At 44.0% G+C, this 16,490-nt stretch overlaps 1 protein-coding gene across 1 annotated transcript; it reads right to left on the bottom strand.

Annotated features, from left to right (window-relative positions):
* Positions 1-376: 376 nt before the first annotated feature.
* hibadha (3-hydroxyisobutyrate dehydrogenase a) lies at positions 377-16,294 on the bottom strand. The gene is made up of 8 exons (XM_058047825.2): positions 16,145-16,294; positions 15,116-15,276; positions 14,915-15,024; positions 14,476-14,597; positions 6,568-6,701; positions 5,935-6,011; positions 1,793-1,949; positions 377-1,396 (listed from the first exon to the last, which is right to left on the bottom strand). The coding sequence occupies exons 1-8, from the start codon at positions 16,212-16,214 to the stop codon at positions 1,238-1,240; spliced, it is 990 nt and encodes a 329-aa protein (XP_057903808.1). The 5' UTR covers positions 16,215-16,294; the 3' UTR covers positions 377-1,237.
* Between the last annotated feature and the right edge of the window lie 196 nt (positions 16,295-16,490).

Raw genomic sequence — 16,490 nt, forward strand, 5'->3', positions numbered from 1 at the left:
CGCAGACCTCACAGCTAGGAGACCCGAGTTCAATCCCACCCTCGGCCATCTCTGTGTGGAGTGTGCATGTTCTCCCCGTACATGTGTGAGTTTTCTCCGGGTACTCCGGTTTCCTCCCACATTCCAAAAACATGCTCGGTTAATTAGCCACTCCAAATTGTCCATAGGTCTGAATGTGAGTGTGAATGGTTGTTTGTCTATATGTGCCATGTGATTGGCTGGCCACCAGTCCAGGGTGTACCCCGCCTTTTGCCCAAAGACAACTGGGAGAGGCTCCAGCACCCCCGCGACCCTCGTGAGGATAAGCGGTAGAAAATGAATGAATGAATGAAAAAAAAACAACTTGGACGTATTGGTAATAAAACCAAACCAAATGTACAGAGAACATGTTTTAATGTACATTTTAGGCCCAGGTAGTGAGGATCTGTTTCACAGGGCAAATACAAACTACAGACAATAATTTTTACAAGAAAAAAATCACTGTCTTCAATGTCTTTCCAAGAGAAAATAAAATATATATTATGTACATTTGCTTTAAAGGAGGTAGGACTAAAGTAGCTATTCCTCAAGGGAAAACTAACACCAAACGGGAAGTAGGCATAGTTTGACAGTATTTCGCAGTGAACAACTGAAACAGTGCTGGTCACAGAATAATACTTCAGTGGCAAAAAGAGGTCAATTCAAGTAAGATTGTTTAACGTCAAATTTCCCTGAACGTTGCACAGCGTGCACACAGTGCTAAGCTAACCAGCTAAATCTCACAGTATTTCACAAAGAGGATAGGTCCATTCACAGTGGAGAAGTGAAGGGAAATGGAAGCGTGGACAATAAAAAGTATATGAAAAAAAATGTTGGAAAAAAAACGAGTAAACTTCGAAGCAGGTTAAATGCTTCACCAAAGTCATTGTGTGCTTGTCATGTCATGCAGGAAACAGGCAAAACACAAAAAAAACTATATTAAACATGAATTACCACCAAAAATACCATAAAGTGTGAGGACGTGTACCACAGAATAGAATTGTCTTTAGGAACTGATCTGAGACCAGCTTTAGCATTTCCATGGACTGCCATGAAGTGAAAATCTCCACTAATGCAATGAGCGTATGTTGGATGCTAATTGGACTGTCGCTCTGCCTCAGGGCAAGAGTGCGGTCTCTCCTGAGCATTGTGGGACGAGGGGCCCTGCCGTGTGTGTTTGCGGTGTGTGTGTTACATGAACAATCGGGTCCTCCTCCGCTCACTGTCCTTCCTCCTCGCGCAGGAACTGAAAGACGGATGAGAAGTCCTTATTCGCGAAGCCGCGGGAGCACATGACTCTGAAGATCTGGTGGGCGAGGGAACCGAGAGGGACGGGCGTCTTGGTGTTGGTGGCCGTGTTTTGGGCCAAACCGAGATCCTGGATAACGACGCCACGTTGGAGAGAAAGAGAGTGAGGTGGAAAGGTGAACCACTGCTGGGTTTTGGACCAGGCTCTACAACGACCATAAGGACCATCAAATATATGAAGCCCTGAATGTGTCAGCTGGTGAGTGTGATTGAAGCAGTCAGGCTCATACATGTGGGCACGCATGGACAGTGTACTAGTACTACAGATGGTGATTGTAAACATTCTTAACTGTCATACTGTGCATAGGAAGTAGGAAGTTCCAGGGACACAATATTCTTTCAATTAAGACGGTGAACTATACATCATGTTCTTCTTCACTTCAGCTATATTTTACTGAGCAACCAGGACAAAAGACATATTATCACTGTCAAAATTGAAATGACAATGAAAATATGACGTGTTTACCTTGGCCATAAGTGTGGTACCAAAGCCTCCCTGGTAGTTGTTGGCTGAGGGGACTCCCTCCATGACGCCGGGGACGGGATTGTACGTGTCACTGGACCAGCAGCGGCCTGAGGACATGTTGAGGATCTTTGCCAGTAGCTTGGGATCCAAACCCAGTCTGAGATCAAAGAAGAAGAAGAATGAGATGTTCAAAATACTAGAGTGGAATTCAAATACTGCATGTTTAAAATTGTTTTTATTGTATACGACGTAGTATTTTAATGTCATTTTACACCCACCCAGAATGTCTCACCAGTTGAGAACCACAAAGTAACGTAATACAAATAGATGGTGATACAGAAGGAATAAGGGATGACGCAAGGTAAATGGGAAGTGGTGCAAGTAAAACATGGAGAAAGATGAAGGGCGACAGATGACCCCCATTGAACCTTGTGCCTGGCCGCGACCATTCCTCAGCGTTAATGGCTGAAGGCTTTGTAATGCTGGCTAATGCAGTATTGATGTTTAGCGGCACGTCTATCCTTCATCATCCCTTTTTCATGAAAAAAAAGTGGAGGAAAAGGAGGTGAAGTGGTTTAAGCAGCACAGGGGAGCCATAAACCTCACTGTCACTGTTTTTTTTTTTGTTGTTTTTTTTTTTACCTCTAGGCCACAGCAGCCTACTTTTATGCATGCAAGCGGACACATTTCAGCGGAGAGGAAGGAGACACAGGCGGTGGCACGGAGCGAGACGCGGTGCCAAGTACGACAGCAGAGAGGGTGTAACTACAGCGTCTGTCGCTTGGTCTAATCTGCTTGTGTAGTGAATGTATGCTTTAAAAAGGCCAGTGCAAAGGCGAGCCACATCAAGCCCAGTGTTACTTACAGGCCTGTAACTCCACTCTGCTCTCAATATGACTGTTAAACCATCATAGGTCCTCACAGCCTCCCTCCATCCATCCATCCATCCCTCCCTCCCTCTGCCTGGCTCTCATTCTGCCATTACTACCGCAGCTTTTTATTAGCCATCTACCAACTAATTAAGGGCGGGAGTCGCATTTACATGTCTCTCTCTCCGTGTCGCTTTTGTGTCCGCTGGCTTTTTATAAACAGTCTGTTTTGAAAATGTGGCCTCGGTGACGTCTCGCTCGTGATGGCTTTTTCAGTTTCAGCCTCTCTGCCTCTTTTCCTCCTCCGCCTTTCTCATCTCCGAGGACTCAAGGGGACATATGTTTGACATCGCCCCCACCCAGTCCGCCATCTCCCCCATATGCGCACACATACATGGCGGCCCCTCCCTGTGTTCTGGGTCAGCAGCTGAAAAGGTTACGGGCTGGGCTACAATAAAGCGCGTCCGAGCGCGCAGATCATTTGTTATGGCGAGCAGAGACGCTGACGGCGAGCTGTTGTCCTCCGTTAACGATAAATCAATGAATTTCCCCTCCTGCTCCCATCTCAAACACATAGACACACACATTACCACTCAAGCAGCCACGGTTATTTGCCGGCGAGGTGGTGGTGGTGGTGTTTCCTCGCCCGAGGTAATTTGCGTGGAGAAGGCGACATGTCACGCTTTAACAAGACTGACACGGACACACATAGTCACACAGGCGACGACGACGGCGCTAACGTGTTGCTGTGCGATGCTGCTGTGGATTAAAGAAATGTGCCGGGATGGAAGCAAAAAGGGAGGGGGTGTTTATGAGCTAGCAGGTGGGGTTCATTTGCAGCACTGATAATGTCTGTTTCACTGCAATTAGCTCCTCATCCTCATGTGATGCCACAAGAGAGCCCGACTCCTGTTTATTATCACACTAAAGAGCTAATGAGCACACACACAAGCTTTAATAGTATCATTTATAAAGGCAACATGCACATTTATAAGCGCTAATCAATTCATTTGGGCAGCAATGAGAGGAAGGACTCAAGAAGAAAGACTTAATTCCTTTTAAAGTAAAATGACTGTGGGTGTCATGACCTTTTTAAAATGACCTGCACTGTGTGTGCAAGGTAGCAGTGGCGAGCTACAAATCCCCCTTTTTCATGTCCATGTACATCATTAAAAATCACTGTTGTGCCACTCTTTCTACTATTTCCCCTCCCATTTCACTGACTGCATGTCAAAATTACAGCAGGCACAAATGAGGCAAAAAAGGGATTAAAATCACAGAATAAAATAAAGGAGGTAACATAAATGGGGACAGCGATGGAAAGGAGCTTGTGTGTGTGTGTGTGTGCTCATAATTGTCATGCATGGCCCATCCTTTGCACGCGGACAGCGTCATGCTCTGGTGGAGACGGCCTGAGCCTCCATCTGAGATCGACAAATTAGCTCCATGAAAAGTGTGTGCGTGAGTGTGTGTGAGTGTGTGGTTGTGGACAGGTAAGGCCGGGATTTATTAACCAAGTCCTGCATGATAACATGATGTTATTTCAGAATGTGTGTGCATCGTTTGGGACACTGGGGCCTTGCATTATTACAGATTTGTGTCTCTAGGTTCTGTTTTAAGTATGGGTGTCACAAGACGTGATACACAAGAGACACACAAGATTTTAACATTACTTGAAAAAATACGACAATATATTGAAATCTACCAAATTTCATTTCTACTATGTTGCACTCTTCTGCGCACTGTGTGTGCATGGTACTGAACCCGCCTCCACCCACCGTGACAAAGACTGTATGAAAAAAGGGCTCACTCCGTTCATGTTGTTGCTCTTCCTTGGAGACGAGAGACGAGGAAAACAGACAAACATGCACATGGCAATATACCAAGGCCGGCAAAATTAAGTTCATGTGATTAATTAATTAATTAATCAATCAATCAATTAATTATCGTGGCGGCACGGCGGTTCCATGTGGTTAGCGCACAGACCTCACAGCTCGGAGACCAGGGTTCAATTCCACCTTCGGCCATCTCTGTGTGGAGTTTGCATGTTCTCCCTGTGCATGCGTGGGTTTTCTCCGGGTACTCCGGTTTCCTCCCACATTCCAAAAACATGCTAGGTTAATTGGCGACTCCAAATTGTCCATAGGTATGAATGTGAGTGTGAATGGTTGTTTGTCTATATGTGCCCTGTGATTGGCTGGCCACCAGTCCAGGGTGTACCCCGCCTCTCGCCTGAAGACAGCTGGGATAGACTCCAGCACCTCTGCGACCCTCGTGAGGATAAGCGGTAGAAAATGAATGACTTAATTAATTATCGCCCCATACCTAGTGCCTGTGAGGCTTTTTTTCTGAATGAGAAATCTTATGTCAAACCCTTTAATTAAGCTCCAGAGATAATGTGGACAGTCTTCACAACAAAATCAACTTGCATCAAACCCAAAGACAATCATTCCTGTTCCCGTGCTTCCTGAACTTCTTTCCAAGATGTGCATAGTGGTTTTGTTTCAGCGTGTGTGCAGTGTGGTGATGTGTAAATCCATGTTGCTCCCATAATGCCTTCATATTTCAGTGGCCCAGCGAAGGGATTTATGTGCAACTGCTCACACCAATTTTCCTCTTCTGTCTCAAGCATGGATAAATCACCTGCACTAGCACAGCTGAACTTGGCCCATGCACGCACTGGAAAACCAGGTGGAATATGGCGTTTAAGTCGCTATAGCCATGAAAACACCTCATATGAACGTGGTGAACGGAGGCCCATGTCCTTTCATCCATTGGAGCGATTACTCACTTAGAACACTTCATTTCCTACATCTAAATAATGAAGATTCTTCAGCGACAGGATTTGATGAATTTTGAATCTTATCTGACGTACTATCCCATCATCAGCACCCTAAAATGAGGTCTTAAGTGGGTGGTGTCCAGTGACAGGGTCTTGGTGAACGCTCAATCAGCAGATGTAAATCACAGCCGGTGACTCCTCCCACTCATCCATCTTCTTCGAGCAGATACTTGGGGCCATGTTGACCTCCTTTGCACTTCCATTTACTAAACTCACACATACGCATGACCAAATCTGGGTAGACGTAGAAAAGTATATTTACAGGCTGCAATGTAGTGTAACTGGCTAACTGTGATGTTTAACAAAAAACCCTGAATGTGTATATTTGGTGTTAAATATCTACAGGAAATGATTTAAACTTGGGATCCACTCCTAACAATAACAATCTTTACTATCGATACTCCTGTTTAGTATATGCAGCAGTCCATTACCTGATGCCGAGGTTCATAGTCTCTGCGGTTCCAATCATGCCGATAGCCAGTAGCATGTTGTTGCAGATCTTCGCTGCCTTTAGTGGATAAACAGAGAATACGTGTCACATTTGTGCATGTTTAAATCGGACAATAATCCACTGTATCCACTGTACTGTGCTTTAGGTGGGTTAGGATGAACAAATCAAGTGCTCCTTTTTTTCCTGCATAAGTCACTAGTAAACAAACATGTTACACAAGAAGACAATTTGCCTGAGAGTTGTACCAAATGTGCAAACAATAAATATCACGATTAAACACATCCAACCTTATCAGTCATCTTAAACACCTGCTTGGGTCCAAGGGCTTGTTCCTATTGCTGCAGCGTTTGAAAAATGTAAAATTGTTTGCCTCAAACAACACGATGGCTAAAGCAATCTGTGACTACTTTACATTGTACTAAAGTGCTGTTTCTTTAATGTTGTCCTGTGATAATTAGACATAATAAATATTTGTTAGATACTGTAAACAGCGACATGCTGCGACCGCTTTTTCGTGGCATTGCTGCATGCATGATCCAACGGGAAACACATAGAAACAAAGGGTTTTAATAGTGTGCAGTATAAGTTATTGCAAATGTTTTGTGTGACTTACCTGTCCGGTACCAACTTGTCCACAGTAGACAACATTGGCCCCCATGCAGGTGAGCAGCTCCTGGGCAGCATTGTACTCCTCCTCCACTCCACCCACCATGAAGGTCAGCTTGGCCATGCTGGCAGCCCCGACACCTGAAAACAACAGCGGACGTTCGCTGAGGTGACCAATTTGGTCAGTGCTATTGTACTATGCTACTTTATATTTTAGCAGTCCTTTTAAACTTTTTAAAGTTAAAGTAAGTCATGTCTCAATGAAGGGTTTGATTTGCAAAAATAAAGTTAGTGTTTTGTTTTTAAATGTATGTATGCGTAGAAAACACATGCTTGAAAGAGCTTAATATATCAGTCACTTGACTGTGTCTGTAAAGGTCAGCTTTACACTTTGTGTGCGTGTGTGTGTGTGTGTCATCTCAAGGCAGGACAGGCGTGTTAAGTAGCGCCGCACCAGAGGGACAGACGCATCTTTAAAAGCCGATTGTTGCAATCATCCACTGCACAACCCTCATGGGAGCCCTTGCCTTTTGTCCTGTCACCCCTTCTCTTTCCGTCTCAAGCACACACACATACATACACACACACACACACACACTACACACCAGCTGTGCCTCAGGCTGCCCCCTCCTCTCGGGGGTATCGGTGACATGCGTGAGGGGTAATTAACTTTATACTTTATCATGTTCAATTAGGCGTCCCTCCCCATGCCTGATGGTTTAAGGAGCGTGCCATGTTGTGGGAGGCAACTGCAGCCTCTCTCTCCTCGTCTCGCCTCCTATACAGGGGTCTTTAATACAAAGATAACTCCTTTTCACAGTGGGATGGGCCCAATCAGCCTACCGCTCAGATGGATTACTGGTGAACACACAAACAGAAGAACAGAAGCCAAAAAAAAATATTGAGCAGCTTGCTCGAAGGTTCACATTTGCACTTTTAGTTTTCTGAAAAGGAGGGGAGACCAAGGAAACTCTCTTCTGGGTGTCGTCAAACTGTAATGAAAGGCCTCTTAACACTGAACACCTAATAATGTCGGTGTTAATAATTAAACAGGAATTAGCATGGACAAAACAGCTGAAATCACACTATCAGTGCAGGACAGAGACGAGAAGACAAACCTAATAAATACGGATCCTTATCATTTCTGCCCCTTGCTTAATTGGCGCTGTTACTGTCGCTGTGTGTGTGTGTGTGTCAGTGATGAGCTGTCATCAGGTCATTAGGGCCACATAATGAAGGCTGAAACCCACGCCGTGGCAGCTGCCTTCGGGACAGCACTATCAACATACGGCCGCCATGCACGCAAATCATGTACACATATGGTCTGCAGATCTTGAGCGTGGTGGGTTTACTTCCATCCATGCTACTTGATAATGTACTGTTGATCCAATACCAGATGAGCTCAGCGCAAAATAAGTCACAGGAGTTGCAAATATAGGTCGTATTAAAGCAAAGCCCTTTGCTTATCAGCTATTTTTTTGATGCAGAAACCAACTAAAAGACACTTAAAAACAGCAGTGCGACAACTGCTGCTTAATTAGCGGAGAGATCACAGTTTGTGGACAACTAAAGAGCCGATTATTGAAGACACAGTCGATGTAGTGATCAATATAGCTCACTAAAAGAGCGGGAGGAAGGAAAAGAGGGGTAAAATAAAAGATGGGGGAGACGGCAGATGAGCATAACGATCTTACTGGTCTTACCTCCCAACTCTCCCTCCCTCAAATGAACTAATCACCCATAATAAGCTCTTATGATATGTAGAGGATTTCTATAAGCAGTAGTGACACCGGGATGATGGAAGATCCATGCGCTTGGAAGACAAACACATCATTACCATAATGTGTGTGCGGAGCACCAATGACTCAGTTCAATGTGCATGCACTAAGATTCATCGGTCTTCATGCACGTGTGTTGTGTATGTTGTCTCGACGCAACACCTATGCAGGATGTTACACTCCCACAATGTACAGTATATTATGCACATATGCATCAGTGTGAATGTGTGTGCAAAGGGACGTCCCGTTCCCGGGGCCAGTTCTGTCAGAGACGGATTAAAGAGGAATCCTAATGAGGCTTCCTGAGTGCTGGGTGCGCTGGCTCATCCATCCCAGCGGGAGTGACAGTCGTGGATCGTTAGCACAGCACAACTACACAACGCCCCCTAGGGGGAGACAAGATATGTGTGTGTGTGTGTGTAGGGAAGGAGGATAAGAAGATAACCATAAGACAGGAAGTTTTTATTATAATGCTACACTGACTACAGTGGAAACCATTTAAGTCGACATTTCTCTCATCGGCTGACTCATGTCGACATACGTGGGTCAACAGAAAATAGCCATTACTACATGACCCCTTTGGATCTCAAATTTTGCAGTCGACATGTATGGCAATGTCATCTGAAGCTAGCACGGAGGTGGTCGACTTAGGTTGGATGTTCAAATAAACGGGTTCCATTGTACCATGTATAAAAGTCCACATGGTAACTTCAATTACATACAGTCAGGTGACCTTGACTGGGGGGGTGACAAAAGCACCCCATTTAAGTATGGTCAGAGTCAGACTGTTAATGATCCATTTATGCTGCTTGTCTGCACAGTTGGTTGCTAGCACAAAACTGACCTCTGCAGCCAAGTGGAGTCAGCGGGGTTTTAATACTGCAGCATTGCTATTGAAGATGGCGACTGTACACAAACCGGGCTGTGTGTGGCCCATATAAGTTAGACTGCATGCAACCACGACACACATGCACACACGCTACACAGTATAAGCTCTCCTTCTTGTTAACAGGAATTGGATCAAAGATCATTAGGACAGATGCTGAGCAGCAGGAGGCATGAACGTCAGAGGCGAAGCAACATCAGAGAAACAAGTTTTGGTTTTGGCTTGTTTGTAGTAAACGCTGTATTCATTAGCACTACTTTCATTACACAAAAGAGCAATCCATGGTGGATTTGTAAGCTTTCTAACGCTAAAAGCTCCTTTTGAAGCGGTGAGGAACATCGGCGTTCTTGCCTGTACGACATCTAAGTGTGCGTGTATGGACAAGTGCAAATCAGTTGGTGCGTCAAAACACAACATAAGAGTAAAATGTTAAAACCTACAAACCATCAGGGTTTTTGTTTGCCCTCGCTCATAGACACATTAAAATGGGACTGTCTGTATATCTTGACATTATAACTGTGTACAGTAAATGGCGCCTGGTCTGCTAAGGAATAAGAGCCCAGTAAACAAGTAAACCAACCCCACTAACCAATGCCACAGATAGATTGCAACCCTGTGGAAAACAGCACTGTATAGTTTAAGCACAGCAACAAACACGATCATTTCCCCAAATGGGAACAAAAGCTACAAAGACACACCATTGTTTCCTAATGTACTTGGTGTAAACAAACGCTGCCCTGTTTGCTACCATGTTGTTCCAGCTAAGTTTGGCTCTTCTGCAGCAGACCATCGATGGGAGTCAACTGCCTGCAGTTAGAACCAGCGGGGGTTTAGGATGTTTGGAGGCCAACAACATAGCCTCATGTGGTCCACCATTATAATTACACCCAAGGCCAGATCTTTTTCTCAAACAATTTAAGAACCCAAGACAGCCCTGTAAAAACCATAACGGATATCGAGTAATTTGGTGAAAAGGTATGAGCGAGCGCGCTGGCCAAAATCGCACAGTCACATAAAAAAACAGCTCTTTCAACAGTTTATCTGCCAACTATGCTAATGCTGCACTGTTGTGTTAAAAACAGACACTTTATCAGCTCCATTTAACGAGCGCACACCCATGAGAACCAAATCCTGCACACAAACGCTGCATGCATGAGAAAATAAAAAGTAAAACTTAAATTTTAGGGCAACAACATACACCAGGGGCTGACTTTGCAATGTTTGTTTATTGACCACTACACCAGCTTTAATCATCATCACCATCATTACCATCATCACCATCGGTAACTGCTCCATTCCGCAGGGGAGGGGAGGCTGGTCAATGTTAGGTGACAAGAGAATGGAGTGGGAAGAAGAGATCCACAATCAATTGGTTCTCTCGCCCGATGAGGCTCATTTGGAAAAAAGTGCAAGCTAGTAATGGTCCACCGTTAGGATGCAGGCACAACACACACTGTCGTATCATCACCATGTAGAGAAACTGTCCTTCAGATGGACAGAATGCTAATTTCCTTTTAAATGACTGACGTTTGAGTTACATTTGATGGACAGAGTTGTTTTGTGTAACTCATACACCAGCTGACTCTTTGTCTGTGTGCACACAAACACACACGGCCATGCACAAACTTACACAAAAGGTGACATAGGGGAAGTAAGAGCCAGTCCGCAGCTGCTGTGGGTCTACCTCCATCTGGAGCATGGGCTAGGGTGCCCCCCATCAGCATCCCCCTCCATCGATGCTAGCCCGGCTCTCTTTACTATACTTCTCGCAGCCCCTCCCACACCCTTATCCCCCCACCCCGTCCTCGCTTCTCCCTCTGTGTCACCAGAACCCGTCAGTGGGTGGCTTGTTATGCTAATCTAGTCTTAGGGCTGCTGTCTCACTAGTACTGGTTAGCCATCAAATTGACAGACTGCAACATCAACGCCCTCTCCGCCCATTGAGCCTGAATCATCACTAACCCTCCAGTAACCTGTCTTCAGGCTCTGAGACTCATCTTCTCATTAATCCCATTCTCAGACTGGATTAAGCTGGCCTGAGTGATCTCCTGTTACTTTCTATCACCTCTGACCAGACATCTCAAGAGGGGGGGGGGTAGGTTTTTGAACAAGGTGACATTTCCAATTGTGGCGAGGAAAAGCTGGGATGACAGAAGTGACATCGTTGGCTATGATATACAATACTTTACACAGATTTCTTCCATCTATGTTTTTCGGTCTGAACGTGAGGATTATATGGTACCAAACCCAAGTTCAAAGTAACACTGCACCACTGGCCTGACTACAGAAAGCATTAGTGGCTCCAATTAGTAGGGAAGTCATATTTTGGAATTTTTTGTGCTAATAACCGTTATTGTCCAACTTTCAATTTCCAATATGTGTAACATGACATGTGTACAGCATCGGTTTTCATGATGGGGAAAAAATCAGATACTGATAGCAACCAATATCGCATTTTTATGCTGCTATAAAGTCGATCATTATTAGACATACCTAATTAAAAGGGTTAAAACAAAATTATTCTGTAACAATGTCATGTTGCAAGATTTTGATTGTCACACTGGTATAAAAACAGGAGTTCAGAACATTCAGAGATACATTCTTGACTCTCCTGTGACCAGTTGCCTCCTTATACTGTACATGACAACACCAACCACTGGTCTGGAAAGCATATTCCAGCATTTAGTGTGCTCTTTTTTTCCATTTCAACTGCAATTATTCTGATAAAACTGCAGTGTGAAACTTGAAAAACCAATAGCAAACATTCTTGAGATAGATTTAAGACAATCGGGGCCAGCCTTGGTTTGAAAGGGCTCATTCATGTTCAACAGTGATGTTCCAAATGACGCTAAATGACACACTGCAACTGCAAGGCAGCTGTTGATGTGGTATGGATATGATTAGGGCAGCGTAGAGACACAGGCTAAATGGGTAGTTAGCTGAGGACTTAAGGACCTCACAAACACATAGCATTAGCCTCGACTGCCTATACGGTCCCAAAGCAGCTCGACTATTCTGGCTTTCATTTGCAGTGATAGCTTGCTTTCCCAGTGCTGGGAAAAACACAATGAAAGTTTTTTTAGGGCCTTTTTAAAGCTGTCATGCGTTAGCAATGTGGCACACCACCGTGGGCATATCGGCACAAACACAGGCATTCTGGGTAATTATTGCTAACGACCCTACCACTTGTTAGCCAGACCTTCTATTTTTGCCAGTTGGGTGCCAACACCCTGGGCCAGTGACATCAGAGTTTGTTTTGCTGTGGGTCCACTTTGCACGGGGACATTTTACTGACACCCAAGAGTTATGTAAGTGACTCTGCATGGTATGTAGACCTGAAGAACCGCTCTGTGCTTGCATGAAAATAAAAGTAAGCAAAAAATATGACATTGCTCCATCATTAACAACCACCCTAGGGTAGACCAACAAAATTTGTTATAAATATTTTTTCCATTCATCTAAAAAGGTAAACTCCAACTCTTGCTAAATACTGTTTCTACAAAGTTGGAAGCACAAAACTTTCCGGGCAAGATGAAAAATGATGATTCAAGGGGTTAAAGTTTATACTGTACATGCCTATCCCGTAACATTTTGAAGAAAAATAGCTCCATTGTCACCATCCATTTTCTACGCCGCTTCACAATACACAAAAAACCTTCAAATGCAAAGAAACTCTCAGAAATGAAAGCATCGTTCCATGTACTGTTCACAGTCGTGCTAACTTTTGCTTGTTGTGACAGCTTTCAATGTGTGCCATAGGGCTAGTTTGTCACAGAGCCAAACCTTTATTGTTGCTTACCTTTTCCCCATCACTGAGTGCCCCCTGCAGTGTGCCCTATTTGGGTAGGGTGCCATCTTCTGTTCGGAGAAGACCATCTTAATTCATATTCTGTTCATTTTCTGTGGCTTCAGAATGTCATTTTGCATGTAATACTTTGGGGTGTGGTTAAGTTGGTTGAATTATCAGTTAATCTGTTTATTATTATATATTCAATACCAACTCAGCATGTTTGGACCCCACATGGTACATGTTTGGGAAATCAAGGTAAGTAGAAGGTCAATGACTGGTCATCTCAGGCTCGTAAAAGAGGCTTATTTGGGAGACAGGAGAGGAACCACCTTCACAGAGGAGTGCAGGAGTCAACAGTGTGTGCGTTAAAGGTGAGTATCTGGCTTAAGGCTCTGATCTCGCTGACTGCAGTCACTCGCTGCAGCAGACGCCAGCTGGTAAACATGCCAGCGTGGGCCTAGTCTGTGTTTGTGGTGGGGGACGGGGGACGGGGGGGGGGGGGGGGGGGGCATGAGCAACAGAGTGTGTCATGTGCTAATTTAGTATTGCGAAAGTCGACTATTGTCACAGAGAGAAGACCGGTGAGTCAGGATGTGGCATGCTTGAAATGCATACGGCACAATTAAATTCAGCGTGCGAGCGTGTGAGTCAAAAAAGCGCCACGGTGAGATGAGGTGACGGACATCTTTACTGTGAAGTGTCTCCCTTGTGTCTTATCTCCCCTCCATGTGAGGGCAGGTTCTTTCCCCTTTATGGCTCTTTATCTGACATGAAAGGCCCTAACATGGGATTGCCGCCATTACGGCTCCATCAACATGAAAAGCGCTGGACGTGGGACTTCTCCGGCGTGGCTCGGCCCATTAAGAGTGGCTGGTGATCCTGTGCTCTGTCAAGGAGCCGTCACCAGCAGACAGCACCGACATAATGAGGACTTAAAAACCTCAACCTTGCCTCCAAAAAGCCTTGGTCAAATGCAGCAATAAAACCTGGAGAGGGCACCTACTGGCTGGTCTGCTCAGTAATTACAACCAATGTTGCAGCATTAACCCAAAAGGTCCCATAGTTAAGTTTACAAAGAGTGTTAGGCAGGTCAGGAACTTGGCAATGGGGTCACAGAACTATCACTGAGGTTGGTGGTTCTTTACTCTCACTTTACTTCCTGACCTCCGCTCTAATAGACACCGTGCCTCAAATAATACACTTAAATACATGCCACATACAAACACACACACAGTCTAGCTGTAAGTGTAGTGTATTTGTAAAATTAACTTGTGTACGGAATTTATGTTAAATATATTGTTCATATTGTACTGAGCAGTCAGACTCAATCCTGTGTCCGTTTCTATGGTTAGCATGGCATTTTTGCCATCACTGCCCACGTTTAGATGCTCGAATGAAGTAGCATTATTTATATATTTATATTATTTATTTGTGACATGTGGCATTCGGATGTTGCATTACCTCCTGACACGGGCGCATCCATGAACACCGCTCCCATCTTCTCTGCAGCTACCGCCATCTCCTTTGAGACAGCAGGGTCAATCGTAGAGGAGTCTATCAAAAGGGTTCCCTTCTTTACCTTCCTAAAAATAAATAAATAAATAAAATAATGAGCTTTTCCAACACTGTGAGCAAAGTGCTTTAACCTCCTGGGAAACCCAGTAATGCATTTATGTCTTGTTTCAAATGCAAAACACTACAAGATACATAAAATTGAGGTGGTTTTGGTGGCTCAGTGGTGGACATGAGGACTTAATACTACTGCAAATTTATTTTTCATGTAACAATGATGCCCACATGTGTGTATGTGACAAAGAAGAATAGAGAAAAACATTTTTCACTCAAGGCAATCACTTCATACAAAATTATCTGGGTCTCAGGAGCAAAGCTTAAAACGTACTTGAGGATGCCATTGGGGCCCGTGTAGACCTCTATGACGTTGGGACTGGAGGGCAGCATTGTGATGATGCGGTCTGCTTTCTCAGCTACTTCTGCTGGGGAGTCTACTACCTGTAGAGCACATATAAAATCAAACCATTCATGACTTGGTGAGATATTTCCATGAATGACTAATAAAGCATTTTGGCCTGTTGTGTGTTACCTGGGCTCCCAAATCTTGCAGCTCCTTGCAGGACTCGGGAAACACATCAGTGGCGATGATGGGGTACCCATTTTTCAGCAGATTTTTGGCCATGGGGCTGCCCATGTTCCCCACACCAATAAACCCAACAGGTGTTTTTGAGGCCATGGACCGCACAGACACTGAATGGAAGAAAAAAACAACAACAAAGGGATTGGAGCCTTCTGTACAGTAGCTGGCTGCAATAAACTTCCAATTCAGTGTGACAAGCTACAAGATAAGTGTCACTGGCTGTTTGCCTGAATAAGTGGTGCTATAAAACACTGCATGATGAATGAGATGAGAATCATAACAGTCAGCAAAAAAAAAAACAAAAAAAAAAACACTGAAAGTGTAATATTTGGCTGAAGGTTATAGACTAAGTTACTTACAACCTGTTTTCAGAAACTGTGTCCAGGCTATTAAACAGTGCTGGCTCAGCCAAGGTCCTGGCAGGTTAACAATACTAAATACTGGCGGTGAACCAACCAGACAACACAAAGGCTTTATAATTAAGTACAAACACTAAGACAATCTTAAATCTACCAAACTATACTAAGGCAAGTTTATCATCAAAAGAAATAAAAGAACAATGTTTTCACAACACGTGTTCATACCACTGAAAAAAAAACAATTAAATTGCTTACATATATGGATGTGTATTCATCTTTTCTGTTTATTTTCTGCTGATAAATAATTCTGTTTCATATGAACAGTGATGTTATGAAATCTTGGGGGGGGCTTAAGGTACAGTAATGTAGGCATTAATAATAGAGATTGCATAAACATTCAGGATGCTGCATTGTTGCTTGAAACATTCTATCAGTTAAGGTTGCATTTATTGCATATGAGAGCCACAGTGGTCACCACTGTCCAAATTGGAACACTTGAGTGTGCTAACACTGCTAGCATGGGCTAACCTACTGGGGAAGAATGACTGGCGAGCATTCTCTCTCCACGAACATACGAAACAAAAACGAGGAAAAACAGAAATATAAACAGATACGTTACCACAAGTAGGGCTAACAAGATTATTCCATTTTAGCAGAGCATTTCGACACCCTCTAAACAACGCTGCCATGCTTCTTTCCCCTTGACCTCGGCAGACGCAGTGACAGCTGTCTCACCGGCAGAGCAAAATAGACCCGCTCTGATTGGCAGTAAGTTCAACCAATAGTAGTCCGCAGAGGATTCCCCCAGCCAATAGAATTGAAGAAAAGGCGGGATATCCTGTGGTTTTACCTTTAATACCCTTTAGAAACCAAAACAGCAGATACAAATTAAATAAATTATACAATTATATTAATTGTGATGTTATGTTTTATAATTCTACGCATGTAAACTTTAGCTATATAGC

The sequence above is a fragment of the Doryrhamphus excisus genome, linkage group LG7, assembly GCF_037039965.1.
Source record: "Doryrhamphus excisus strain RoL-2023G ecotype Guam linkage group LG7, RoL_Dexc_Guam_v1.1, whole genome shotgun sequence".
Taxonomy (NCBI): domain Eukaryota; kingdom Metazoa; phylum Chordata; class Actinopteri; order Syngnathiformes; family Syngnathidae; genus Doryrhamphus; species Doryrhamphus excisus.